At 24.6% G+C, this 27,580-nt stretch overlaps 16 protein-coding genes across 16 annotated transcripts, besides 1 other annotated feature; 6 read left to right on the top strand and 10 right to left on the bottom strand.

Moving 5' to 3' along the window:
* Positions 1–4,474: 4,474 nt before the first annotated feature.
* Positions 4,475–4,813, bottom strand: EHI_139290 (uncharacterized protein; the record flags this gene model as incomplete). The annotated part of the gene is made up of 1 exon (XM_646230.2): positions 4,475–4,813. The coding sequence occupies one exon, from the start codon at positions 4,811–4,813 to the stop codon at positions 4,475–4,477; it is 339 nt and encodes a 112-aa protein (XP_651322.2).
* Positions 4,814–5,293: 480 nt separating this feature from the next.
* EHI_139300 (uncharacterized protein) lies at positions 5,294–5,959 on the top strand (the record flags this gene model as incomplete). Its single annotated transcript, XM_646229.1, has 1 exon — positions 5,294–5,959. The coding sequence occupies one exon, from the start codon at positions 5,294–5,296 to the stop codon at positions 5,957–5,959; it is 666 nt and encodes a 221-aa protein (XP_651321.1).
* Positions 5,960–6,483: 524 nt separating this feature from the next.
* On the bottom strand, positions 6,484–7,321 carry EHI_139310 (hydrolase, carbon-nitrogen family; the record flags this gene model as incomplete). Its single annotated transcript, XM_646228.2, has 1 exon — positions 6,484–7,321. The coding sequence occupies one exon, from the start codon at positions 7,319–7,321 to the stop codon at positions 6,518–6,520; it is 804 nt and encodes a 267-aa protein (XP_651320.1). The 3' UTR covers positions 6,484–6,517.
* Positions 7,322–7,450: 129 nt separating this feature from the next.
* On the bottom strand, positions 7,451–7,948 carry EHI_139320 (uncharacterized protein; the record flags this gene model as incomplete). The annotated part of the gene is made up of 1 exon (XM_646227.1): positions 7,451–7,948. The coding sequence occupies one exon, from the start codon at positions 7,946–7,948 to the stop codon at positions 7,451–7,453; it is 498 nt and encodes a 165-aa protein (XP_651319.1).
* Positions 7,949–8,167: 219 nt separating this feature from the next.
* Positions 8,168–8,942, bottom strand: EHI_139330 (uncharacterized protein; the record flags this gene model as incomplete). Its single annotated transcript, XM_646226.1, has 2 exons — positions 8,168–8,557; positions 8,640–8,942. 2 exons carry the CDS (start codon positions 8,940–8,942, stop codon positions 8,168–8,170), a joined length of 693 nt encoding a protein of 230 aa, XP_651318.1.
* A 965-nt stretch (positions 8,943–9,907) lies between these two features.
* EHI_139340 (ankyrin repeat protein, putative) lies at positions 9,908–10,735 on the bottom strand (the record flags this gene model as incomplete). The annotated part of the gene is made up of 1 exon (XM_646225.1): positions 9,908–10,735. The coding sequence occupies one exon, from the start codon at positions 10,733–10,735 to the stop codon at positions 9,908–9,910; it is 828 nt and encodes a 275-aa protein (XP_651317.1).
* Positions 10,736–10,930: 195 nt separating this feature from the next.
* Positions 10,931–11,605, top strand: EHI_139350 (ser/thr protein phosphatase family protein; the record flags this gene model as incomplete). Its single annotated transcript, XM_646224.1, has 1 exon — positions 10,931–11,605. One exon carries the CDS (start codon positions 10,931–10,933, stop codon positions 11,603–11,605), a length of 675 nt encoding a protein of 224 aa, XP_651316.1.
* A 101-nt stretch (positions 11,606–11,706) lies between these two features.
* Positions 11,707–12,285: a repeat region.
* Positions 12,286–12,780: 495 nt separating this feature from the next.
* EHI_139360 (acetyltransferase, GNAT family) lies at positions 12,781–13,272 on the bottom strand (the record flags this gene model as incomplete). Its single annotated transcript, XM_646222.1, has 1 exon — positions 12,781–13,272. One exon carries the CDS (start codon positions 13,270–13,272, stop codon positions 12,781–12,783), a length of 492 nt encoding a protein of 163 aa, XP_651314.1.
* Positions 13,273–13,473: 201 nt separating this feature from the next.
* On the top strand, positions 13,474–14,122 carry EHI_139370 (high mobility group (HMG) box domain containing protein; the record flags this gene model as incomplete). The annotated part of the gene is made up of 2 exons (XM_646221.2): positions 13,474–13,809; positions 13,877–14,122. 2 exons carry the CDS (start codon positions 13,474–13,476, stop codon positions 14,120–14,122), a joined length of 582 nt encoding a protein of 193 aa, XP_651313.2.
* Positions 14,123–14,549: 427 nt separating this feature from the next.
* Positions 14,550–15,032, top strand: EHI_139380 (uncharacterized protein; the record flags this gene model as incomplete). Its single annotated transcript, XM_001913893.1, has 1 exon — positions 14,550–15,032. The coding sequence occupies one exon, from the start codon at positions 14,550–14,552 to the stop codon at positions 15,030–15,032; it is 483 nt and encodes a 160-aa protein (XP_001913928.1).
* A 211-nt stretch (positions 15,033–15,243) lies between these two features.
* On the bottom strand, positions 15,244–16,632 carry EHI_139390 (uncharacterized protein; the record flags this gene model as incomplete). Its single annotated transcript, XM_646220.1, has 1 exon — positions 15,244–16,632. One exon carries the CDS (start codon positions 16,630–16,632, stop codon positions 15,244–15,246), a length of 1,389 nt encoding a protein of 462 aa, XP_651312.1.
* Positions 16,633–17,077: 445 nt separating this feature from the next.
* Positions 17,078–17,722, bottom strand: EHI_139400 (uncharacterized protein; the record flags this gene model as incomplete). Its single annotated transcript, XM_646219.1, has 1 exon — positions 17,078–17,722. One exon carries the CDS (start codon positions 17,720–17,722, stop codon positions 17,078–17,080), a length of 645 nt encoding a protein of 214 aa, XP_651311.1.
* Positions 17,723–18,340: 618 nt separating this feature from the next.
* On the top strand, positions 18,341–19,525 carry EHI_139410 (RNA-directed RNA polymerase, putative; the record flags this gene model as incomplete). The annotated part of the gene is made up of 1 exon (XM_646218.2): positions 18,341–19,525. One exon carries the CDS (start codon positions 18,341–18,343, stop codon positions 19,523–19,525), a length of 1,185 nt encoding a protein of 394 aa, XP_651310.2.
* A 267-nt stretch (positions 19,526–19,792) lies between these two features.
* Positions 19,793–22,933, top strand: EHI_139420 (RNA-directed RNA polymerase, putative; the record flags this gene model as incomplete). The annotated part of the gene is made up of 2 exons (XM_646217.2): positions 19,793–20,002; positions 20,063–22,933. The coding sequence occupies 2 exons, from the start codon at positions 19,793–19,795 to the stop codon at positions 22,931–22,933; spliced, it is 3,081 nt and encodes a 1,026-aa protein (XP_651309.2).
* Positions 22,934–22,978: 45 nt separating this feature from the next.
* EHI_139430 (uncharacterized protein) lies at positions 22,979–24,997 on the bottom strand (the record flags this gene model as incomplete). The annotated part of the gene is made up of 1 exon (XM_646216.1): positions 22,979–24,997. One exon carries the CDS (start codon positions 24,995–24,997, stop codon positions 22,979–22,981), a length of 2,019 nt encoding a protein of 672 aa, XP_651308.1.
* Positions 24,998–25,089: 92 nt separating this feature from the next.
* On the bottom strand, positions 25,090–27,444 carry EHI_139440 (uncharacterized protein; the record flags this gene model as incomplete). The annotated part of the gene is made up of 1 exon (XM_646215.1): positions 25,090–27,444. The coding sequence occupies one exon, from the start codon at positions 27,442–27,444 to the stop codon at positions 25,090–25,092; it is 2,355 nt and encodes a 784-aa protein (XP_651307.1).
* Positions 27,445–27,580: the final 136 nt, after the last annotated feature.

Raw genomic sequence — 27,580 nt, forward strand, 5'->3', positions numbered from 1 at the left:
TTATTATTCATTCATTTATTATTTATTATTTATATTTCATTTATTAAATAAAATGAAAATGAAAATGTAAAATATCAATCAATTAAATATTCATGAATAATAATTTATTAATATTTAATAATTGAAATAACAAATAATAATGTAACAATAATGATATATTCAATATATTCTTTATTTGATTTGTTCAATATTAGATTATTCTATTTCATTATCATTTCATTGTCTTCATTATTTTATTTATTATTTCATATTCATTTATTATTTTTTAAAATCAAATAAACAATAATATTGATATTCATTCATCATATTCATTTAATATAATAAATATACACAACATTTCAGAATAAATAATAAATAATTAAGAATGAAAATATTGATTATATTCAATATTTTGATCAACATAAAATCAATAAAACATATAATTTGATAATACACAAATGAAATAATAAAGAAATATACAATACTCAAGAATTAATAAAAATGAAATAAAAAGAATAAATGAATAAATTTGATAAAATTGATAAATAATAGAAGAAAGAAATAGAAAAACAATGAAAAACAAATAATATAAAAAGAATATAAATATATAAAAGAATAAAAAGAAAGTAGAAGAAGAATATAAAAATAATAAATCACAAAGATGTAATAAAATATGAAAAGAAGAAATAAAAAGTGTAATTTTAATGTAAAAATTAGAAATATGAAATAACAAGTGTCTAATTTAATGGTGGAAAATAATTAACAATGTTTTATTGTTGAAAATATTTTATTCATTTTTATATTTATTATTTATATGTATAACTTCATCATGATGTTTATTATATATTCAATCATATGTGTTATGTTATTATAACATATAATAAGTGATAAAATATAAATGAAAATGATATGAATATATTATATAGAATATAAAACAAAAGAATAATAAGAATAAATGATAAATAAAAGGAGAAATGATAATCAATGATATAATAATAAAATCAAAGTATAAAATATAAAATTAATATTAATATAAAACAAAAGAGAATAAATATAAAATGAAAATAGATATAAATGATAAGAATATAAAAAATGATAAGGATGAATAAACAAATACAACTAAATAGAAAGAATAACAATAAGAAAATCTAAATAATATAAATAGAAAAATAATAAAATAAGAAGAATATAATAATATATAGATAATAAGAATAACACAATGATATAAATAATATAAACAGAGAAATAAATATAAAAATACGATAGATAAATAACATATAAATAAAAGAATATGAATAATAAAAATAAATATGATTCATCAAATCATCTATTTCATTAATATTTCATACAAAATGAATAGAAATGATAATAAATTATAAACATAAATATTTATATATTCTGTATTTATCATACTTTTTATTTTATTTTTTATTTTAGGAGCAAAATATAATAAATGGAAAATTCTATGGATGCAAATTTTTTTGCATCTTTTTTCTTTTTTTGTAAATTATTTAGATGCATTTTTTCTTTGCTAATTTTCGTACCCTTCTTCCTTAACCAAGACTGTTAAAAATGGTGAAGATGTTTGAATAATTTTTTGATAATTAACTGACTATGTTGACAAGTCAAGAATAAGTAAATCTTCAATACAAACAGTTAATAATGGGTTAGTTTTTAATGAAACTGTATTAATTTCAATTTGTAATAGTGTGTTATGTGAAGAAATTAAATATTTGATAGAAGTGATAAAACAAGTAACATTGAGTTTATAAAATTTGTTTTGAGTGTTGTAATGGTCAATAATTTTTAGTAATTTTTTCAATAATACAATGGAGTTGATTGAGGTGAAGTTGTTGAAATAAAGCAATGATACGTTTAGAAAGATAAAACATTTCAAATGTATTAAGTACAAATGAAATAAGTGTTATTTCTAAACGAAGAGAATGTCGGTTTGAAATCGAAAAAAAATGAGGCGGTTAAAAGTAAAGAATTGAGATTGATATGTTTTTATTACAAGACAATTAATTTCAAGTACATGAACAATTTCTCTTTTAACATCATTTGTAATAATATTAATATCATTTAATGTTAAAGAAATAGTATTTTCAATTTCAAAGATAATAGTGGGGTGTTTGATAACACCATGAATAAGAATAGATTTTATTTGAAAATGTTTTAATTTAGTAAAATAAAAATTCCATAAATCTCCTTCTGTTAATAAGTGAAGAACGTAAATTAATAATTCTTGTTTTAATGTAAAAACAAATGGAGAAAGTTCAAAAGAAAGAATAAATAATTCAGATGTTTCTTGAGTTATTACTTTAAGAGTTGATTGAGTAAATTGAGAAAGAGAGTTAGTAAATGAAAGAGAGGTAATAGCAAGTGATAAACTAACAAGTCTATTATAAGTTATTTCAGAATAAATGCCATTTAATGAACATTGAAATGAGTCTAAATGAATAATTCTTGAAGAAATTGTAATATCAAATAAAGTAATTATTTCTAAATTGTTTAAGTAAGAACTACATATTAATTTAAAGGAAGTTGAATAGTTGTAAGATGTAATGAAAGATTAATTAATTTAGATGGGAAAGAATGTAATAAAGTAATTAAAATATCTCCAATAATAATTTTTGTTTGAATTTTTTAACTAAATTTTTAGTATTAGAACAGACTAAAGAAGAAGTAATAAAAAGGAATGATGTTTTAATAATTTGAACATTATTAAAAGTTACTGAAATTGATTTAAGTAAGAATTGAGAATAAAAATAATGGCTAAATAAGTCAAAATTAAATAGAAAAGAATTAAAAGAAATTTTTAATAGATTTTCATTAATATTAATAAGAAAATGTTCAATTTCTAAAGAACATTCTACATTTTTCTTTTGTTTAATGCAATGAGAAATATCAATATGTTATATTCTGAATGAATAAATAATTGACTTTGCTCAATTTTATTTAAATTATTTAAAATAACTTCTTGAATAGAAGTATTATTTTTATCTTTATTTATGTTAATTGTTTCATGTGATGATACTGAAATAACTTTGATAATTTCATTAATAAATGATAATAAATATTTAATATTATTCATACTAATTTTACATTGAATTGGTTCAAATTTACAATGAATTTTAAAAAATGGATCATTATAATGTTCTGCTAAACAGCAATAAGTTAATATTTTAAAAGTAACCAAGTGACTATTATTAAATTGTGTAATTACGTCAACAGGAATGATATTTTTTATTAAATCCTTCAATTTTTAAAGGAGGAATAATTATTTTAAAGTTATTATCTTTACCATTAATAGTTAAACTACTTTGTTCAGATTCAATTGTAATATTAACTTTAAGAAGTTGTTTTTGATATTCATTTTGTAGAATAAGAAGTTTAAAAAAAAATTCGTTTATTTTAATAAAAGAGAATTGAAAAATATTTTTAATATCAATTTTGTTAACAAAAATCAATTCAATTAATTTTTAATCATTGTTGTTGTAATTATTCCATTGAATTGTTTTAATGAAAATGAAATTTGAATTTCTGAATCACGTTTTATATCAAATTTAAAGAATAATTTAATTTGTGCACAACATGTTTGTAGTAATAATAAATTATCGATTTGACTTTGAAATTGAATAAAATTTTCTTTAAAACTTCCTTTCAAATTAATATTTTTAATTTTCATATCACCGATTTCTTCAATTGAAATAATTATATTTGAAATTGTTCCATTTAATTCTTTAGTTGTTTTATTTTGTTTAAAATCATTAAAATCAATTGAATTATAAAGAGTTTCTAAGTCTTTTGGAGATAAAGTTGCTCTATTTTTAAATGCATCTAAAAAGAGTACTTTTCATATTTAATTCTTCTTCTTCTGCATTAAAACGAAGAGAAGCTATTTCTCTTAAATAAGCTATTTCTCTTAAAGTACATTTGTTTTCAATAATTTCTATTGAATGTAATTGTTCAGAATTAAGAACTCTTCAAAGCATAATATCTACTTGACAATTAAAATATTTATATTTAATTCTATCTGCTAGTTCTTTTCTAAATATTGTATTCATTAATTGTAAGTGTATTATTTTAAATGCAAATTTCCACCATCCTTTTGGATTTTTAATTGGAGATTGTAATGGACGAATTCCAAGACATTTAATTTATTTAGAATATATACATAAATGTGAAATTAATTGAATACTTGTGGAATAAAACTATTTTTATTTAAATGACAATCACAATGAGGAATTATTAATGATACTGGTGATAATTTAATTGATATTATTGGAATATTTAATAAATAAGAATTATTATTAGTATTTTGTATTTGATGATTAATACCAATGTTTTGAATTGAAATAATTCCATTTTTTTATCAAAATTTTATCAATAAATAATTGTAGTGTTGTAATATCATTATAATTCATTGTAATTTATGAAATGGCAATTTCAATATCCTTTAATACTTCCAATTCATTTTTATCTTCGCACTCTTTTAATAATCTTTTTTTTTAATTCTTTCAATACTTTCATTTTCTTCTTCATTAACAAATTCTTTTTGTGATTCACATTTTACTGTAACCTTCAATAAAAAAATACTTAAACTGAAAGGTGTTAAACTTTGAACTATAACTTCAATGGTTTCGACTTCTCCTTGAATAATGTCAATTGGTAAATTCAATGAATAAAATACATCTTTTCTAATTCTAATCTTCTTTAAGGCTGCACTCAAACTCTTAAAACTAATATGTAATTGATTCTTTTCAATACTTTCTGTATAATCTCCAAGTAAATATGTCATAATGTGTACAAAAATCCCTTCTTCTATAATCATTGCCTATCAATAACTACTTTTAAGTTATTTTTTCCAATTTCTGTTTTGTCTCAAAAAAATAATTCTATATCATAAAAAAATATTATAAAAAAATATTAAGAATAGTGTCTTATAAAACAAATACTAAACTTTCAATCTTTGGTTAGTACTATTTTAATTAAAAACAAATTTTGTATTTACAAATAAACTCCTCTAACAGGAATAAATATCTTTTACTTATTTTTATATATATTGTGTTAAGTTGTATATAAGTTAGTTCTAATTTATTCACTAGATAACTATGTCTTTTTTATTACCTTTAAAAAAATTCAAAGATATATACCCCAACTATTGTTTGAGACGGAATGTTTGTGTTAAGTGTTATGTAAATGTATTTTAAGCAAATCAGACTTAATGTCTTATATTATAAAAATAGCTTATAAAATCAAATAATCTTCTTTAAAAAGTAATTCTGAGATGAACTAACATTGTGAAATAAGAATGTCTGAAGAGAGAAGTGGTGGTTGCAGTAGAAAAATAATACTTAAATCTATTGTTGATAAAGAAACCTTAAGGAATAGAAAACGAATATCAAGAAATAGTGAAAGTACAGTAACAAATAGCGTTATATATACATTAATAATAAAAGCAGGAGCAAGTGTTACTTTTAGAAAAAGTAAACGAACAAAACAAACAATAAAAATGTTATTACCAGAGACTATAGTTCTGAATAATACAGTTTATGACCAATCATCAATTGCAAAACTTAATTCACAATTTATGAAAGAAACTTTGAGTGAAGAACCTGTTTCTGTTGACAACATGAATAATAAACAGTACAACAGAACTCGTGAAGCTCAAATTTGTAATGGATTATTATATCTTTTAAGGTCTTCAGGATATTCATTTACAATAAGAAAAACAAAACGTGCAAAATTAACTGAACAACTAGTTAAAATTAGTTCGATTATTCTTACCTCAGGAGAGACAGTACCTATGGAACGTTTAATAGAAATTGGAATTGCCTTTCAAAGTGCAGTTGACAATTTATTTGGAAGAAATCAAACAGTTTTAATAAATAGTAATACTCTTTCAGAATATGAAATTCCATCATTAGAACAATGTGTTTCTAAACCTAATACATCTAACCAATATACTTCAAAATAGTTTGAGACTCTTATTTGATGAAAAAGATGTCTTCTTCCCAATTTAAATATTTTTATTTTTTCCTTGTACCACCTTTTTTATTATCTTAATAACACGAAATTATTGTTGAAAGTATTATTAATTCACTAGACTAACTAAACAAATAAAGTTTAATTCACTTCTTTTTTTTTAACTACCAACTTTATTACTCTTTAATAAGAAAATAATGACTAACTAAGAAGGATATTTTATTATAAAGAAATACAATTTAATAAAAAGTATGTAAAGACATGACTTATCTATTGAAGAAGTTACTTAATATGGATTAATAAATAAATATCAATGAAAACAATAAGACATTTTTTACAACTAATTTTTGAAGTATTTTGAACTGTGACAAAGGATTATAAATTTAAATTAAACTTAATAATATATTGAATAAGTAAAAGGAGAAAAAAAAAAAGAAGAGGTAATTTTATTTAATAAGGATTATTTTTCAATAATACGAATTTATTTAAATTAAACAAACATGTAATAAAATACTTGTTTACCATTAAATTAGTTTCATTAAAAGTAAAATTATTTCTTTTCATAAATAACTTGACGATATGGATTAGTTAATTGGAACATATCAAAGTCTTGATTAATTGGATATTTGATATGAATTTTGTCTAATAATTCTTTGTCAATACTAAATGAAATAGCTACAGGTTTATCTTCAGCTTTTAGTAATTGATTTGCCCAACAATCAAAAGCACATGAATTGCCTAGATATTTAGAATTCAAATGGTCAATACCAACTCTATTTGCCATAACACAATAACATAAATTCTCACAAGCTCTTCCACCACATAATAATGGAATAGAATGATTAAACATGTCATTAAAATTAATTGAACATAAAATAACATCATACTCAAGTTTAAGATTTCTTAAAAATGCGGGAAAACGAATGTCATTACAAATACATAATAAAAAGTTAACACCTTTCCATGAAACAATTACCTTTTCTGTTCCTGCAGTAAGACTTGTTTCACAATCCATTAATTTAAATAAATGGGTTTTATTGTAATGAGCAATAACACCCGTTTCATCCACAAAATACATTCTATTAAAATATTTGTTGTTGTCTTCAACAAAAATAGACCCAACAATAGCTGCTTTCATTTCTTGTGCCATTTCAGTCATCCATAAAACTATTTGTTTTCCTCCTTCTTTATGTGCAATTTTAGGTAAATCAACATCAAATCCAGTTGTAAATGCCTCAGGTAATAAATATAAATCACTCTTTTCACTATTTTTTATCAAACAAGAAATGTGTTGAAGAGTTTCTTCAAGTGTAGAGAGTACATCTGATTGGATAACAGTAATTTTCAATGGCATTATATAAATCACAAAGTATCCTTTATTATTTATAAGTTCTTAGACTTTTTATCAGATTTTTGATTACTCAATTTATTTCAAAAACTTTGATCACAAAAAAAATAATAATAATAAGACTTTTTAAACAGATTAATTTGATTGACGAGCACTTCGACAACGTGAACAACCACAACAGTCAGTACAAATAGGACAAATACCAGAACATTTAGTTTTTTTTAAACAACTTTGACAAAAACGATGAGATGGGAATTTGAGACACTGAAAAGATACAGGTTTTCTTTTCTTACAATAATGACAAGTAGCAAGTTGTTGAGGGAGATAAAATTCCCCAGACTTTCTTGTTTTTGTTTTTAATTTAATACTTTTTTTTTCAGGGATTGTTGGGGATTGTGTTTTAATAGAAGAGTTATCAATTGGAGATTCACTTGGAGATTCTATTGTTTCTTCTATGCTTAAACGATTTGTTATGGAAAGAAATTCTGAAAGTGGAAGTGTTTCGAGTTGTTTTGGAATTGTTGTGAAAGAAAGATAATTTCCACGTTTGTTCATTTCATAATTGACTTGATTAATCAACTGAGAAACTGAACAATTGATTGGAATTACAATTTTCACACTATCAGTATTCATTCTCCTTGAGAATAAATAAATTAGTTCTGCTTCTTTGAAAAGTAAAATGTTTCAAACAACTAAAAAGGTGGGGGTTATATATCAATTTATAAAATTAGTAATTTGTGATGAAATAGTTCTTCAGTTACTGCTTTTGATGTTATTTTCTTATTGTTTCTTTCATTTTTTAAAAAAAGACAAAATAAAAACCAAAACTTCTTTTTTAATTTATAGAACAATTTAATTTAATAAAGCGATTAAATGATCATACTTCATATTTAATACTAACCCACAAATAATACCAATTTGTGCAATATGATATGTTACTATTATTAATAAAGAAACTAGCCAAGTAGTTTTCACTAACTCATTGAAACTTACTAACAAATCACTAATGAAAAATATGAAATAACTGCCACAACATATTAATGATGAAAGCAAATTCCAAGAAGAGTCTGTTAATGTTCTAAAACAATTAAACATTCCTATAGCAACAAAAGACATATAAAGGAAACATCCATAAACAAGTGTTCCTTTCTGTTCTTTATGAGCAAGATGATATATGGTAAGTGCTCCAAGAATTGGTAATACAACAACAATATAACAAAGATAATTAATTTGAGCATCAGACTAAAAGAATATGAGTTAAATACTTTTTTTTGTGCTTTAAGTAATAACAAAATATTGTTAAAGGAAAGAAAATATAACAAACAGAAAGTGTTGTATTAAAACCGATTGAATAAAAGACGTGGGCAAATAAAAATGAAAATGCTCCAATTAAAAATAATATATGTTCTGTAAATAATAAAAAGAAGTCTCCAAGAAAACTTAAGACTAACCCCAAAATAAAATGCCAAGAAGATATACCAAGAACATTATAAGTAAATAAAGATAAAAATATACAAAAAGGTGGTTTACTAATGAATTTTAAAGTTGGTAATTTATTAAAATAAGAATACCAACAAATTAAAGCATTAATAACAGTAATTAATAATAATGAAATTGATTGAATCATGTCTTCTGATACAATTTAAGTTCAAATAAATTTATATAAGATTTTCATTCAAATAAATGGCTTGTTTATTGGTTTCTAAAGAATATTCCATTCAAAAAAGTCTAGACATATACCAAATTTTTCTTTTTGATAATATCCCTTTACATTTGATATAAATTAATTAAATTTATTTATCTAAATTAATCTTGTTCACAAACAAGTCAATTATTTGTCTGTATTGGCTCTTATTGAGTCAAAATAGGCAATTTCTTTCGTATTTAGAATTAAATAGAATCAAATAGAACTATATTCCATATAACTAGAATATTATAGATGATTTTATTTATTGTTTCTTAATTATTTCTACCATTTTAATCGATTAAAATAGTTTTGTATCTAAAAAAAATCAATATCATCTTTTTCTTTATATTTTATAATACAAATTTCTTTAACAAAACAAATTTGTGTTTCTTCTTTATTTTAATTTTCCTTACAACTCAAATAATAATTTATTCGTTGCACTAATACTAGAAATTAAATCTTTTAAATAAACTAGAATAACTTCTTTAATAATTAAAAATTGATAATTGGTTTGTATATAAATAAATTGTTTTTTATACTCTCTTTCTCCTTCCTTTTTGACTTTCCTTGAAAATATAAAATAATTTTATATTACCAAGATAGTCAAAATATGAACGTTACTTAAAGAAATAAAGTATATGACATATTCTTTATTATATTATTTTAAATCAAAAATTAAAATAAAACTCCCTTATTATCTTCTTCTTTGTTTTTATTTTTTTTTTAATAACTATCTACAAATTTGTGATTAAAAACATGAGTCAAGTATTAGTGATATGTTTATCATTGTTACGACATATAAAACTTATTATAAATACTAAAAATTTTAATAGTACTATGAATGTAGAATGTCCATTTTTTATTTTTCCTTTTAATAAATATTCTATTTACAAACAAAATTCCAATTATTCAGGACGAATCTCTTCAAAGTCATTTTGACCTCCCTTAAAATAGAGTGGCATTTCTTCAAGGACCTTATTATAATGATTTATATCACAAGTCAAACCAAGCATATCATCAACTTTTTGTTCAAAGTTTTTGTGGTCAATCCCTCTCATTGCTGCTGTAATTAAACGTACCATGTTACGATTTTGATGATTCACAGCAGTTCCTAATGGTATAAATCCATATTTATTTGTCTTTTCTAGGTCAATATGCCATCTTAATAATACTTTAGCAACATTAAAACAATTACACTCGCAACAAATATGTAAAGCATTATACCCATTAACATCACATTTATCAACATCAATTCCATTTTCTAATAGTATATTAGCCATCACAGCATTTCCATATAATGCACAATAATGAAGTGCAGTTCTTCCCATATGATCCCAATGTTCTAAATCTAATGATTTAATTTGAAGAATGTCTAAAGAAATGTCATCAAAACCTAATTCAATTGCATACATTAATGGTGTAATTCCTTCAGCATTTACACAATTTATATCCATACCCAAATTAACAAGGAACTGAATCATATCCCCTTGTCTACCTTTGACAGCAATATGTAATAATGTATTTCCACATTTATCATTAATATCTAAATTTTCTCCATTGTCTTTGTATTTCATTATTCCTCTACAATCTCCATTATAACAACAATTGATGATATTTTCTTCTGTTGATCCACTAATCTTACTATAGAAACTTGTAATTTTTTGTTTAAAAGTATTACTCCCTGGTTGGGTGGTCAAATCAGGTGTAAGGTCATCTTGAATTACTTCTGACATAATACTTTTTTTTGTTTCTTTCTTTTCTTTTTAATCTTTTATTTTCATTTTGTGATAATGAGAAAATCATATTTTTTAATTAATACTTTAAGTTCCTTTTGTTTTTTTTTGTTTTTTTAAGCAAATCGTTCAGAGAATGTTCCACTAAAAATAATGAAAATTTAAATGTAATCAACTTAAAAGTATTAGTAAAAAATGTCTGTACAACAAAAAGATAATTCAATAAATTTGAATATTGTAATTACCTCAGACACACACGGTTTTCATAGATTTGTATCAATTCCTCAATGTGACATATTGATTCATTGTGGTGATTTTACGAATAATGGAGATGAAAAGAGTGTTAGAAATTTTGGAAAATGGTTAAACAAGCAAAAGGCAAAACACAAAATAGTTGTTTTAGGAAATAATGAACGAGAGATGAATGCTCATTTACCAGAAAGTGAAAAATGGTTAACAGAAGAATGTGAAAATATTCACTTACTGCTTAATACCAGTGTAGTAATAGAGAACATTGTGTTTTATGGGTCTCTTTTTAAATTTCGTAAACCAGTTCATCTTGATATAAATGAAAATCAAGTATTGGTTTGTGTTTCTCATGAACCTCCTTATGACATAATGGACACTATGGTTGTTGATCATTGGACATTTAATTGGAAAACTTTTAAAGGAGGAAACCATAAGATAAACTCTTTTGTAAATTCTTTTCATCCTAAATTAGTTGCATTTGGTCATTGTCATAATTGCTATGGAATAATAACGATAAAAGACACAATCTATGCAAACGCCTCTTTTGTTACAGAATTTGGAATTCCATATAAAGCTCCATTACAATTAACATTTGATGGTACTAATTTCTTTTATAAATAAAAAATTTATTCTTTTCATTATAAGTTATTGCAGTCCAAATAAAATTAATAATAGTTCAAGTACTTCTTTAATATTTTATATATATTTTCTTCTAATATACTACACAATCTACTTTTATTAATATTTTTTACTGTATAGTTTGAGTTGTATCAATGATTTTCTTATTTGTTTATCTATCTTCTCCAATTCTCCTAGTTTCCATGGGACAATACAAAATCCATATCTTAATTTGGAGATTATATCATTATTAATCTTTCTTATTGTATTGAGGCTGCTGTATTTCATAGTATTTAATGATGATAAAATAGAAGATACATCATTTAATATTCTTGTACAATATTTATTAATATTTACTTTATCTCCTATTTCAATACCAAGATATTTATAATGGTTATCATTAGTTACTCTTGGTAGTTCAGATAATTCACCATTTATTTGACTATTAATATTAGTCATTATCACACTCTTCTCTACATTAATTTTTAATCATATTCAATTAAATATTTCTTTAGTTAATTTGTGTTATTTTTCCATTTCATCGAGATTATTAATTATTATCTTTAAATCATCAATATATAATATATGGTTTAACTGGATTTGTTTTTCTTCTCCATTCATTTTAATATTTAATTAGTTTATTTGTTTATCTAATTGTTTAGATAATATATCAATAGACAATAATATTATACTACAGGAACAAAAAAGGTATAGACAGTTATGTTAAAAAAAACTAATAAAAGATAATGTTATAATAATTTTATACTAACTAACCTTAATTTATACAACCATATCCACAAAAGACATTTTTTAAGAAATTTGATATAAAAAATAATTATTATAACTCTAAACAATAAAATAATATTTTTTTAGAATGATAATAAAACAAATGATTAAATTTTGTTTGTTGTAATTCTGAATATTTATATTATTATTATAAAAATGAGTAATAACGAATTAATAAGACTCATAATACAATCAATTAAATAATAATTTCCATTACCACAATAAATTTTTTAATTTAATTAATTCTATTCATTTAAAACAAAAATACTTTAATATGAATTATTTTTAATTCTTTTTCATCAATAAAGTTAGTTGACTAAATATCAAAAGTATAATTTGACAGTTTATTAAGTTTTGGATATGAAATTCATCAATTATTAGCCTTTTAATTTTTACATTGTATTTAATATTAATTCATAAAGATATCCACTTGGATGAGATAGTCGAGGATAAGCCTTTGGAATGGTTTTTATCCTTTTAAATCCAAATTTAGTATAGAACTCAATTGCATGTTTATTATCAATATGAACCTGAACTTCAATCTTTCTTATACCTTTTTCTTTAACTTTTTGAATAAAAAACTCAACAAGTTTACTTCCATATCCTTTTCCTTGAAACTTAGTATATACTGCTAATGTCATTAAAACATATTTATCTTTTTCTTTCATCCCTATAATACCTCCCACAATTTTATTGTTTTCACTAACTTCTTTTATTAACATTCTTTCAATTACCAAATCTTTAAAAATCAAATTCAAACTTTTAATAACTATTGAATCTTCTTTTTTAATTTTATTATAAAAAATGTCAGAATACATTACTGGTAATACATTACAATTCACTCTTCTAATTTCATCAATGAAATGTATTCCAATATTTAACATTATTCTTTTTTAATTCCCTTTCAAATAAAAAAATAATTCTAGTAAATTAAACTATAAAAATAATTATTATTATTATTTGTTATATATACAACAAAAAAAATTTAAAAAAAGATAAATGAGAATCCCGGAAATTTAGGGTTTTTTAAGATGGAATGAAAGTTCTAGGAAACCTACGCAACTCAACGGGAAAATAAAGAAGAGATGCATTCACCAAAATTACCTAAACCATTTGAAGAGAAGAAACGGAAGAAGATTACGGTGAAAGAAAAGAATGAGCGAAGAGAAGGAGAATTAACAGACTTAGCAAGAGGAATTTATATGAAATGGAAAGGAAGAGAACTTGTTAGAGAAAATCCAACATTAACAATGAAAATTGCAGAAGAAAGAGCATTAGAATTATGGGAAACAGAACAAGAAGATGTTATTCAAACATATTTTAAAACGGCTATAATTGAAAATGTATTATTAGGAGAAGAAGGGTATTCTATTAAGAAGAAAAAGAATGATGGAATGAAAAGAAAAGAAGAATGGCATCCTGTTTGTTTAATCATTTTGTTTTTTCAAATATTATAAAATAGAGTTAAAAACTTATTTAATAAATTAGTATTTGTTGTTTTGTAAAGAACATCGTGAAGAACTTAAACAAGAAGGTGTTTCTGGAAATGAAGTTATGACTATGTTAAGTGATAAATGGAAAGCACTTAGTGAAGATGAACGTTCTCATTATTCAGAACTTGCAAAAGAAAATAAAAAGAGAGACCTTGGTGATGAAGAAGAAAAAAAAGAATTACTTCCATCACAATTAGTTGTTCATTCTACTGACATTCCACCATTAATTAATTCAAAATAATTCTTATTTAATTTTCTTTTTTCTTTATGAACTTTTTTAAAGAATTTACAATTTTTTAAATAAATTAAATAACTTTAGAGATTTAAAGTTATTTCGTAGTTGTTTAATAAAAAAGGATAAAAATATAAAAAACTTATTTGAAAGAAAAAGAATTAAAAATAAAAGAACTAAAAAATGAATATTTATATTAGATGTTTTCATTATCTAAGTTATTCTTATTAATAACTGGAATTATTCTTGTCGTTTGTACGTTATTATTATATATAAAAAAAAAAGATAAAAAGGTATTAATAGTGTGAAATAGTTAAGTGGAGCTGCTTTATTTGTTTTAATATATATTGGACCAGTACATAATATGTCAGAACTAAAGAATATTAAGTCAAGTAATCATCTTTATATGTACTCAAAAAAGACCTATCAAATTGAAATGATGGCATGTGGAGGTATTGCTGCTTTTGTTGGAATAATTTCAATTTTAGCTGTTTTTATTGAACAAAAATGGTTAAGATTCATCACAATAATTATTTATGTTTTATTGGGTTTAACTGCTCTTGGAATGATGGGTTTATATGGATATTCATATTTCTTCTTATTAACTGCATCAGACAGTACAATGAGTTCTCATTTAACACAATACGAAAATGCTTTCCAATGTTGTGGATGGAAAACTTCTCGTGACTTCCCACCATGTGATTCTGCTGTTGGGTATCAACAACAACTTACTTGTTATAATGCTACTCAAAAAGTTCGTTCTGCTTCACTTCAAAATTTCATTTCTGGAGGTGTTTATCTTCTTCTAACAATCCTTCTTATTATATTTATTGCAATTGTTACTTTTTGTAGTGGAGAAGTTAGTAATAGTTATTCTAAGGTAGATGGTGAAGAAAATGTCAGCGATGTTATTGATTAAGAAACCAAAAAAAAACAAAAGTTCATTTTTATTTTAGGTATTTTTTCCCTTTTTTTTTGAAGAGTTGTTATTTATTTTCTTGGTTAAAAGTCTTTTTATACGAAGAAAAGTTGATTATTTTGTGAAAACATTAATTAGTAAAACGTATTAATACTTAAATTATTTGTAAATGAAAGGTGAAAGAGAAGTCTTAAAATAATTTGAAATAACATCAGTTTATTATACATCTTCTTGACTTTACTTTTATAGGTACATATTCAAAGGCTTTTGAAGAAATATTGCATTTCTTTGTAAGTCCTTTAACATAAGTCAGTGATGTACAACGACTAAATGCATGTTCTCCAATACCAAGAGGAGTTTTTAAGAAACTTATTCGTTGGAGATTTATACAATCTTTAAAAGCCTTTGGTTTAATAACATGAAGGTTTGATGGGAAGACCAAAGAACTTAGTTGAGAACATCCAGAAAATGCGTTCGAATGGATTATTTGAAGATTTGATGAGAAAGTAATATTTTTTAGTACGAAACAACAAGTAAATGAGGAAGCTGCAATGGCTGTGAGACTATTTGGAAAAAGTATTGAAGTAAGTCTTGAACAATAAGAAAATGCATCTATGCCAATTGATCGTAATAAAGATGGGAATTGAATTGAAGATAAAGAAGCGCATTGATAGAAACAACACTCTGGAATTTTTGTTATTGATAATGGGATAATAATTTGTTTAATACTATTACAATTAGTGAAAGCTCCTTTGGCTAGAGTTTTAAGTCGAGGAGGAAGTTGTATTTCAGTAATGCCATTACAAAAACAAAAACATTCTTCTCCAATAATATCTAGAGTATCTGGAAATTCAATATGTTCTAACCCTCTACAACATCCAAAAGAACGTTTTGATAATACTTTAAGAGTTTGAGGTAGTTTAATAGAAGTAATTCTGTTGCATTGAAAAAAACAAAGATCACCTATTGACGTTAAAATTGAAGGAAGATGAATAGTTGATAAACATTTACATTCTTGAAAACAACTATTTGGAAGGGATATCAAATTATCAGAAAGAATAGCAGTTTGGAGACATGAACAATTACTAAAACAATGAGATTTTATTAACTTAAGAAAAGGTGGAAGTTCAATAGCTAATAAATGACTACAATGAGAAAACGATGACTCACCTAGTTTTGTAAGTTTTGAAGGAAAATTGAATGATGTGATTGGTTGCCTACAAAATGCATTATCTCCTATACTATAAATATAGTTTTGAAATTCTGAAGTTTCAAAAGGAATATCAATAGAAGAAATTTCAATATTTTTATACTTTTTTATTGTATTTTTATATTTTAGTGCTTCACAAATTGATACAGGATACCATATTTCATATTGACAAACAGTTGGTAATAATAAATCAGAACTGGAATATATAAATTGTGTTTCTAAGTTTTGAAATAATTTAATTGTTTGTGTGGTTATAGGAATAGGATTATAATGAAATCTATCCAGTGTTTGAGAGTATGCTTTACATACTAAAATAATATTAAGAAAATCCTGATGATTTTCAAGATATTTAGACACAATCATAATTGAATATCTATCTAATTTCTTCATTACTTCTATGTATATTTGTTTTTTTTAGTTTTTATATTTTTCTATTCTTTTTTTTTGCTTTTCCACACAATCTATTGTTCTTCAAACAAATGTTTGGTTTGTTCTTAGTTTTCTTTAGAAAAATATTCACTTTTAATACATTAAATCTTTTTATTCTACTTATAGTAATTGGTGTTCTCTTTGTTAATGGTTTTGTATTTTGTTTTTGAAATTCTTGCTATCAGTTTTAATTACCTCACAAAAAAAGAATAAGAATTATCTTTTGAATATACCTTTTTTTTAAATGAAATTGACTCATTTGTACACTGTTAAGTTTTGAGTCTTTTCAAAAAAGTATGATATTTAATTGATATGAGTAAAACCATTTAATGTTTTCAGAATTAATAATTATATCAAAAATTTCTTGTTGTCAGAGAAGAAATAAAGAAAAACAAAAACATATAATTTATTTAACGTTATTTAAATCGAGTGGAGATTCAATTTTGAAATACCCACAATGATTCATTACTTTTGATTTAAGTGTGTATTTTAACGACTTAATATATGGCAATAATTGGTCTTTTGAAAAAATACATTTCCCATCTTTGAAAACTTCAGTAATATAAGTAAGTTTGTTTGTTGATTTTTTTCCTTTTTCAGTGGCTAATGTAAAAAAGTATCCATAGTCTAAAAGAAGGTCTTGAAGAAAGTGAATTGTCTCTATTTTTTTATTTACTTCAAGTCTTCTTTGAGCTGTTTTTAATGGAATTCCATTTGTAATATCATTGTTATAAATTTCATTACATCTTTTAATGATAAAATCTTCTACTTCAAAACTTTCACCATTTTTGAAATGAATATTTTTGACTTTGATAAATTCCATTGTAATGTGTGATTTTTTAATAGGTAATTTTATAACTAAAGACACATAGTGTGAAAGTAATCCAATACAGAGTAATTGTTGGAAACTCTTTTTTTCTCTATTTGTTCTTGAAGCTTTAATTAACTCTGATTTTTTACAAGACATAAAAGAAAGGTTATCATGTATTGTAAGTTCTTTTGAAAAGTCTTTTGGGGTAGATGTCTTTAAAACCTTTTTTGGTGATTCCATCAAATAAAATAATTTTGAAGTAAGATTTGATTTATCTGAAAGTGGAGTATTCTATAAAAGTCTTAAAAATAGAATTATAATTCCAAAATTTACTTTAGAACTTCGATAGGAGTTGTTAACTTAACAACTAACCCTCCTCTATTTATATTTCAACCGTTATTGGTTACTAAATGATAAAAAACATATTATTAATAAAGTCAAAATAAAGGATAAACAGTTTTACAAGTTATTTTTTAGTTTTGAAACACTCAAATAACTGAACGTTCAAAACACTTTATTTAGTATTTCATTTATTTTATATTCTTGTTTAATAATTTTCTAATTATTAGAATAATAACCAACTAAGATTCAAATTGGGTTTTTTTTTATCATGTTTCTATGAATAAAATAATGTTTTTGCAGAATTTTATAGAAAATAAAGAATTAGCATTTTTTCATAAATAGTTTAGTATTAAAATTTTAAATCAAATAAATAGTCTTGAAAATAAATTAAAACTTAAAAAAATTATTAAGCAAAAAAAAAGAGAAAAACAAAAAACTGTTATTTATTTTATAGTTTTGGGTTGAATGGAAATACCAATTATTATAACAACATTAGTTCAGACTATTCAAACTTTAATGGGACCTGAATTTACTATTCTTCCTTTTTTGTTTGTATCAACAGGAATATTTTATCCAATTTTAGTTTTATTAAGTGGTATTATTTCTACTATATCCTTATATTTATATCGTGTAATACAACAAAACTCTGCATTATATACAATTACTGACCTTTCTCAACATAATGGTGGAAGAACTGTGTTATCAATAACAAAAACAATGAGAATATTTTATAATATATTGTTGTTGGGAATTATCTTAACAATTGTTTCTTCTTCAATAGAATCTTTAATACTGACAATGACACATTCAGATCATTCTCAATGGTGGAAAGGAAATTCAATTATTAAGTCTTTAGTCATAACATTACTTACTCCATTATGTTATCTTTTCTCTTATTCAAAACTCTTAACACTAGTCAGTTTATATTCTTGTTACCTTTTACCATTTCTTTTTTTCTTAGGTTTTGTTTATTCATTGGGTTCATTATATATAAATGGTATAGCAGCAAATACTAATGTTGTTGATAATATTTGGAGGGATATTGGACATCACCATATTTTTCCTTCATACTCCATGCTTATGTGTATATTTGCTCCTTTCAAACAAAAGATTAATGAACCTAGTGAATCACCATTAGCAGTAATATTGTCTTATATAATTGTTATATTTTTTGCAATTGTTTATGGAGTTTGTGTAGGCCTTTCTTTAGGTCCATCAACAACAAGTATGCCATTCTCTTCTTATCTTATTATAAACCAATCAAATCCTTCAATGCATTCACTTGCAGTTATTTTAAATATACTTCTAATCATTATTTTCTTACTTCAAACTCCTTCTTACTTTGTTACTATCTATGAAGATATTGAGTCATTTTATTTTACTTCTTGGCAACCAAGTAAACGTAGAAGATGGATCCTTTCAATGTTCATATTTTCTCTAATTGGATTATCATCTTCTTTCTTTTGGCAATGTACAATTCAAATATCATTAAATGGTAGTATTTCAGGAAGTTATTTTGTTCATTTCTTACCTGCTTCAATGGCATTATTTGTTTCAAAAAATAAAAGTACAAAAGTTGCAAGTGTTATTATGATAATTTTTGGAGTATTATTTGCGTCTTCAGGAATTTCTGGTTCTTCAATCCTTTTTATTGAAAGTGTTGTTGATAATTATATTAACAAGTTCAATTCATCTTATTGAATTTATTTTAGTTATTATTTTTGGGTAAATTCTTTATCTCTAATCTTTTTATTCTGAAGAATCAACAACGACTAAATGAAATGCCATCACTCTAAATCTTTAAGGAGTTAACGAATAAATAGGAATTTTAATAGTCATTTATAATTTAATATCATATGACTAATCTTGTTGTTAATAATGAAAATTGGTATGATTGTATCTTAAAAAATAAATAATTAAACCAAATAAAAAAAAAACAAAAATTGAACTTCAAAACATAATTGATTGATGGATAAATTTGATTATTGTCATAAAAAAAAACAAAAAAAGAATAACATAAAACAAGTTGAAAAGATTCCTCAATGCCTTGATTTTATTGGAGATATTGGATTAGGTTCATTTGTTGATCCAGTAACTTTTGCAATTGAGAAACAATTTACAGAGTGTTATATTAGGATTGACCATAACATTTTTGACATTCATACAATGGAATATGTTGTTTGTTTAATACTGTAACTCAACTGTTTGCTTGATATTTAATATATTAATTAGATATAGTATAGATTCTTAATTTCTTCTCTTCATAGAATCATTATTTCTCCAAATGATAAAAATTCATTTATCCTTATTATCAAAGACCCACCACATATTCATATCCCGTCATCATCATTTCAAGAAACTCAAATTTTAGACTTCACCCCAACAAAGTTAATAAATAGGTGCCACTCTATTTATTTTTCATTACCAGAATACACTGATAAAGTTATTCAAATTCTTCAAAATAGTAAACAAGGAACAACTCATTTTGAACGTTTAACAATTAATGTTCCTTATGTTATTGATTCTACTATTGACCTTCAACCAAAAATTATTATTGAATATCCAAGTCAACAAGAAACAGCTGTACTTTTTCAATTAGAAGGGTTATATCTTCAAGGGATTATCATTCCATCACAAATTACAAAAGACGTTATTCAATCTCTTTGTAAATTTACGAAAGATGTTTTATTATTCTTTAAGAAGCAGGCAACAATGAAAGCACAAAGTATGGATTATTTAAGATTGTTTTCACTTGAACAGGTTATTGAAAAGTGTCAAAATGATTATAACGGAACAACAAAGAAGTGGAAAGACGAAGAATTAGTATTAAAAATGGAAGTTAATTCTTCTCTTATTCGACTTGGTTATGGGTATAATGAAAGTAATGCAATCCTTGAAGACTTTTCACCAGAGTTTAGAGTTAAAATGCTTAGAATGAAATTTTTAAATAATGAAAAAAGAATGCAAGTGATGGAACGATTAGAGACTGATTTAATGTGTTTTTATATGATCAAAGGATATAAATCCTTCTTTCAAAAAAGATATTTTCAATTTCTTCTTTCAAATCCATCTCAAAGTAGATCTGGTGCATGTTGGTTTATTGACAATCAAGATGGGAAAACAACTATGGCTGCATACCAAAGTCTTGGTATTGATTTAAAAAGTCCAAAAATTAAGAATGCAGGTATTTTATTAATGAGAACAGGATTATTTGGATCAGACTCTATTGCAACAGTAGGTATTTATCCACAACAGATTAAGGTTATTGATGATATAACAAATGAAAATGGATATACGTTTTCAGATGGTGTAGGTAGAATTGGTTATCCATTAGCAAAGAAAGTTTTAAATGAATATAAACGAAATAGTAATCTTTTTATTAAATCAGATGAACCATACGCATTTCAAATTCGTTTCGCTGGAGTAAAAGGAGTACTAACAGTTGATAGACTTGATATGACAGAAAATATTTATTTTAGACCATCTCAAATTAAAATTGAAGCTCTTCCTAAAACTATTCAAAAATTAAGAGTTATTCAAATTCCTCAATTTCGGTCTGGTAGAATGAATGAACAATTAGCACTTGGTTTAGAATATCTTCAAATTCCTCCAAGTAATTTTATTTCTTCAGCAAAACAATATTTAAAAAAATATTTTAGTGTAACACCAAATAGAGAAATTATTTCATTATTTCAAAGGTTTACAAATAATCCTGTAATTGAAGTTGCATTAAAGATAATAATGGCAAGTAACGGTAATCAAAAAATATATGAAGAACCTTTTATTAGAGCAACTTCATTAGTTTTAAGAATGTCTTTACTTAGTGAAAAAACAGATTTTATTAAATTTGATATAGATAATAGTGCTTTTCTAATGGGTGTAATGGATGAGTCTGGGTTATTAGAAGAAGGAGAGGTTTTTATTCAAGTGACAACATCAACTGTGACAATTCCATCATCAAGACTATTAGTAGTTAAATTTCCAGCAACTCATCCAGGAGATTTTGTTTTATTAAACAATGTTGTAGATAAAATAAATTTAGAAAAAAAGAAAGGATTTGAAAGACTAACTTATTTAAGAGATGTGATTGTATTTTCATCAAAAGGAAACCGTCCAGATCCAAATAAATTATCAGGTGGAGATTTAGATGGTGATGAATATCTTATAATTTGGAATCCTTTATTTTTACCTAAACCAGAAATACATTCTCATGCACCTGCAACATATGATTCAGAAAAAGTACATCTTGAAAAATTTTTAGAATTTACTGACATGAAAAGAGCCTTTTTATCACAACTTTATTCTAAATTTGTCTTATCAAGGATTTCTGTTGCTCATAAAGAGTCTTGTATGAACATTGGAATGTGTGCTGAAGTTACTAAATCTCTTTCACAACTCATTTCTATAACTGTAGATGCTCCAAAAACAGGAGCTGAAGTTGATGGAGGTGAAATAAACGAATTAGTAGAACAAGTGTCAAAAACAAATAATTCAAATAAATCAATATTATTAGTATTAAAATCATTTTTCAATGAACAAATTCCAATTATTATGGATACTTTTTATACTGAATTAATTGAATTAGTAAATACAATTCATTATAATAGTGAATTTATATCTGACTCAATTCTTCCTGATGTGATTCCATTTGCTCGAAAAACAAGAAACGAATTTAATAATGAAATTAATTGGTTTTTAAAGAAGTCAATACCACAACGAATTCTTAGAGGTTCTGAACCATTACAATTAATTATTGGAGGAGTTTTTAAAAAAGGAAATGTTGATCGTTTAGAATGGGAAAAAGAAGAAAAAGAAATTAATCAAACACTACTTGTAATTTATTCTAATTACAGAAAAAAAGTAGAACAAGAAGCTGGGAGAAGAAAAATTCCATTAAGAAGACTTTGTGACGTATGTTATCAAGTTACTTATGATAAAAAGTATTATACAAATAATGAACTTTTAGACTGTGGAAAAAATAAAGTAGTTTGTTTATTATTTCCATGGGTTATACGCCCTCAACAAAATATTATGTTCATTAATTCAACAATGATTAAATCATTACCAAATTCTCAATTATCAAAAATAAAACTAAAACAAATTAAATAAACTGAGATTCAATTAATACATTTTTATTTTTTCTCTTTTTTTTTTTTAGAATTTTTCTTTTTTAACCCATGCTTCTTCAGGAACGTACAAAGTATTTACTGCCAATGAACAATTAACAAAACACCCTTTTCCAAATTCTTTTATTGTAGAAGGGATATTTATACTCTTTAATTTAATACAATTTTCAAATGCATGTTTTCCAATTGAAACAATACCATCTGGTAAATTAACTTTAGTTAATGAATAACATTCTGCAAAACAATCATTTCCAATTGCAGATACTCCTTTAGGAACATCAAATTCTTTAAATCCACAATTATAGAATAATCCTTTTGGTAATACTTTCAATGGTGGAAGAACAATTTTTGATAATTGTGAACATTGAGCGAAACATTTATTCTCAATGTTTGTTACTGAAGTTGGAATAACCAATGATTTTAATGAAACACAATGTTCTAAACATCTTTTTTCCATAGAAACCATTTTAGAATGAAACTCAATTGAAGTTAATGAACAACAATCAGAGAAGACTCTTCTTCCTAAGGCATTAATTGAGTAAGGTAAAGTTACCTTTTTAAATTCAATATATGTTACATTTAATTCTTTAATCATGTCACAGTCAAATGGATGATGTTCTGCATATTCAATAAGGTCATCTTGTTCTAATACAACATTAGTACATTTAATTCCACCTCGTCTTATCATTTCTCCAATTCTATAACATACTTGTTCTTTAAATTCTTTATTTATTAAAGATGAACTACTTAGATTATTAAATAATATTTTATTTATCTTTTGAGCTCTTAATAACTTAGGAATTAATAACATTACTTGATTTGAACTCATTCTAATTTCATCAATACAAGCATTTTCAAATGCATTTAATTCAATACTACATTTTTCATTTAATGAAATGCTTTTAATTAAAGCATTTTTAAATGCTGTTTTATCAATAAACTCAACATTTTTAAGATATAAATTCATTTGATTTCCCTCAAAACATCCTTCTTCAAAACAATGAATTTCATTACCAAATTGAATTTCAGTTAATTCTTTATTTCCTTTGAAACAATCTTTCCCAATAAATGAAACTTGTGAAGGAATAGAAATACATTTATTTCCTTTATTCATTTCTATCCATCTTCTTTTATCGTCTTTAGTAAAAATTATTTGTTCACATTTTCCATGATATTTATTTACTTTTTCTGATACCCAAAATGCAGCTCTTTCTACAATTAAACTTTGACTAAATTCTAATGAACTAAGGTTTTCAGGAAGTGCATTTTTTCCAATAAAAACAACACTTGTTGGAAGTTCTATTTCCATTAAATTTGTTTGTAAATGAAATGCATTTTCTTCAATATAATTTACACCATCTTTTATATATATTTTATTTAGTCCAGTCATTCCAACTTCATTAATTGTTTTAGTTTTCCATTCTTCAGCATCTTTACAATTAAATTTCCATTTCTTAATATTTCCAATAACAATTCCCATTGCTCGTTCATCTAAAATCCCTTTCCATTCTCCTATAATATGAATCTTCTTAACCCCAACATCTACAAGCATCATAATAGATTCTGCTTCCATACCACTTCCTATTATCATCTTTTCTTTTCCAGTAAATAATCTTAAACACCCATCAGATATCGTATTGACTTCAGTTGGTATTTTGATTCCTTCTCCATCTTCATTAATCTTCTTAGCGTCTTCAGGTGTTAAAACAATTCGGTTGAAATATACATTCATTTGTTCTTCTTTCTTATTCTCCCTATTCCACTTCTTAATAATCATTTCTTTCACAGACTCCATTGCCCCATAAGACACATCACATAAAACTTCTACCCCTTTAACACGTGGATCAATAACATCTTCAACACTATACAACCGTTGTACTTGAAGTCCATTAAATAATTCTGTTTTTCGAATAGGATTAAATTTTAATGTGGCAACAGATATTGCACATTTCTTACTAACAAAAATGAACTTTTTAATCACCTCTTCTTTATGAATGTTTCCGCAAATTAATTTTAATTGAAAACAATCTAATGAGTTAAAACCCATTCCTTTTTTATTTTACAATAGTACTAAAATAATAAAGTTCTTTTTTCTTTCTATTATAACCGTAATTCTTTTTATTATAAAAAAACTATCAATTAAAACAATACTCTTTTTTTCATTGGACTTTCAAAGTTAGGGGGTGGTTGAGATGGATTTTTGGATTGAATTGAAAGTAATAAATTTTTAACCTCCATAACCCTTTCATAGTCTTCACATAGTTGTTTCTTTTGTTTATTCAATTTATTAAGTTCATCTTCAACTTCTTCAGTACTTTTTTTGTGTACAGTTAAAATATTTCCTAATGTAGGAATTTGTCTAGATAATTCTTCTTTTAATTCCCCAATCATAGGTTGAAGGAAGTATGCATTTAACTTACTTCGTGCATTTCTCCAAAAACTATCTCGAATAACTCCAAACACCCGTTGACAAATTTTACAAATAGATGAGTGAGAGTCCGCTCCATTGATATTTCTTAATTCTTGAAATAGTTTCACTTCATTTTTGTCTCGTTCTTCCATCATTTTTTGAACTCGCTCTTTAATTTTTTGATTATGATCAACTGGTTTTAGTTCTTCTTCATCTTGTGTTTTTTCATCATCATTCTCTTCTTCCATGACTGTTGTTGTGCTTGATAACATACTCCAATCAACAACACTTACAAAAGAATTTAAATCATCTTTCAACATTTTTTCACAACGTCGTAACTTTTCTTTAGCGAAGTTAATATAAACTTCTTTTAGAGCATTACTCAACTCTCCATTTTGTAACGAACTCTTTTCTCCAAATACTTTTTCTATTACATCAAGTGCAACATTAAACAATCTCTCAAAAACATGTGTAATTCTTTGTACCAATATTGAGATAATAGGAAGTAATGCACGTGATGCCTTCGTTTTAATAACAACACTAATAACTCTTTCTCCACCATTCAACATTCCTCCAATTGCATGAATACCCATAGCAACACAAACTTCATCAGCAGTTGGTATTGGTAGTTCCATTGTTAGTAAAGCTGCTTCTGTTTCTCTTAATAACCTTTCATACTGAGCACCTCCATATAATTTCATCCCACTACCTACAATATTAATCTCAGAACCAACTCCAGGCCATTTTTCACATTTGACTTGAGCTCTTTCTTCTTCCATTGTCTCTCCATACTCTTTTGGGCTTATGGTACATTCACCAGTGATAAGTTGTACAATTAAATTTCCAAGGCTACTAACTGAATTATTTAATCCTCTTTTAAGTTCATCTACATCATTGCTCTCTTTTTCTTCTTCTAAGCTATGTATTTCTTGGTCAGTGCCTTCAATTTGCTTTTTTAAAGAATTACTCATTTCATTAATCCCTTTCATATACTCATTAATAACTTCCTCCTTAAGAAATGAATTTAATCTCCAGACTCCAACTTTCTTAAAATATTCCTCATTAATTCCCATAGTTACTAGTCTTCTTAAATCATCTATTTGTTTTTCTTGAAGAGACTCCTGAAATCCTTTGATAGTTAATCCCCTTTTATTTAAGAAAGAAACATAGAAATATTTACATTTTTCTGTTTCACCATCAAGATATGCTTTCATCTCTTCTTTATCTTTAACCTGAGTAATTCTATTATCAAATTTACTTTGTACTATCACAACATTTTTATGGATGTTCTTTTTTTCTATGACCCAACTTTCACAAGAATTTTCCCCACGTTCTTCTGTTGATTTTTCAACACAAAGAATAATTTTTCCTTCTTCTTCTGTTACATATTTCTCCCACAGTTTCTCTACTTTTGTTTGAGTTTCATTTTGTTCTTCAACAAAACCTGGAAGATCAACTATTTTTAAAGGAATAACATTTTGAGATTCTATTTTTATAAGTACTTCTTCAAACCCAATTGGTCTATTTTCATAGCATCTTTTTTCTATTAACTTAGGAACTTCATCAACTGTAACTTCTTTCCATTCATTTTCTATAAAGAAAAAGCATTTACATTCTACTCCACGTTTATAAATAGTTTCTATAACTATAGGAACAGTTGTTGCAGTAGAAGTATTAATATATTCAATAGGCATTCCTACAATACCTTCAACTAATTCTGATTTACCAGAGCCTTGAATTCCAGTAATAATAATTTCTGGTTTCTTATTGAATTTAGTGATATTAACACATTCTTCATATTTTTCAAAGAAAGCACATCTTTGATTTGAAACTTCAGTGGATTTTATCATTCTTTCTTTTTCTTGTTTTAATACTTCTTCTACATGCTTTTTAAATTGTTCAGCTTCTCTTTCTTTTTCTTTTTCTTCTTCTGTCTTTTCTCTTTGAATATTATGAGTTTTTTGAGCAACAAGGCTACGTGCCATTTCCTCGATACTTCTTATATTTTGTGTAGACTGTTGACTTGGAGGTAACATTCCTTTAGCAACTTGTAAAATATCTCTAACAACTTGTGTTGAGCTCATGAATATGATTAATTTGTGATAGTTTTATCCCTTTAAATATCTCCTGTCTTTGTTATTTATATTTTCATCCCCTTTCCTCAATTTCCTTAAATAGTTTAATTTACTATTTTATTAAATTAAAATCTCAATTTTATTA

The sequence above is a fragment of the Entamoeba histolytica genome, genomic scaffold (assembly GCF_000208925.1).
Source record: "Entamoeba histolytica HM-1:IMSS scf_1104750518423 genomic scaffold, whole genome shotgun sequence".
Taxonomy (NCBI): domain Eukaryota; phylum Evosea; order Mastigamoebida; family Endamoebidae; genus Entamoeba; species Entamoeba histolytica.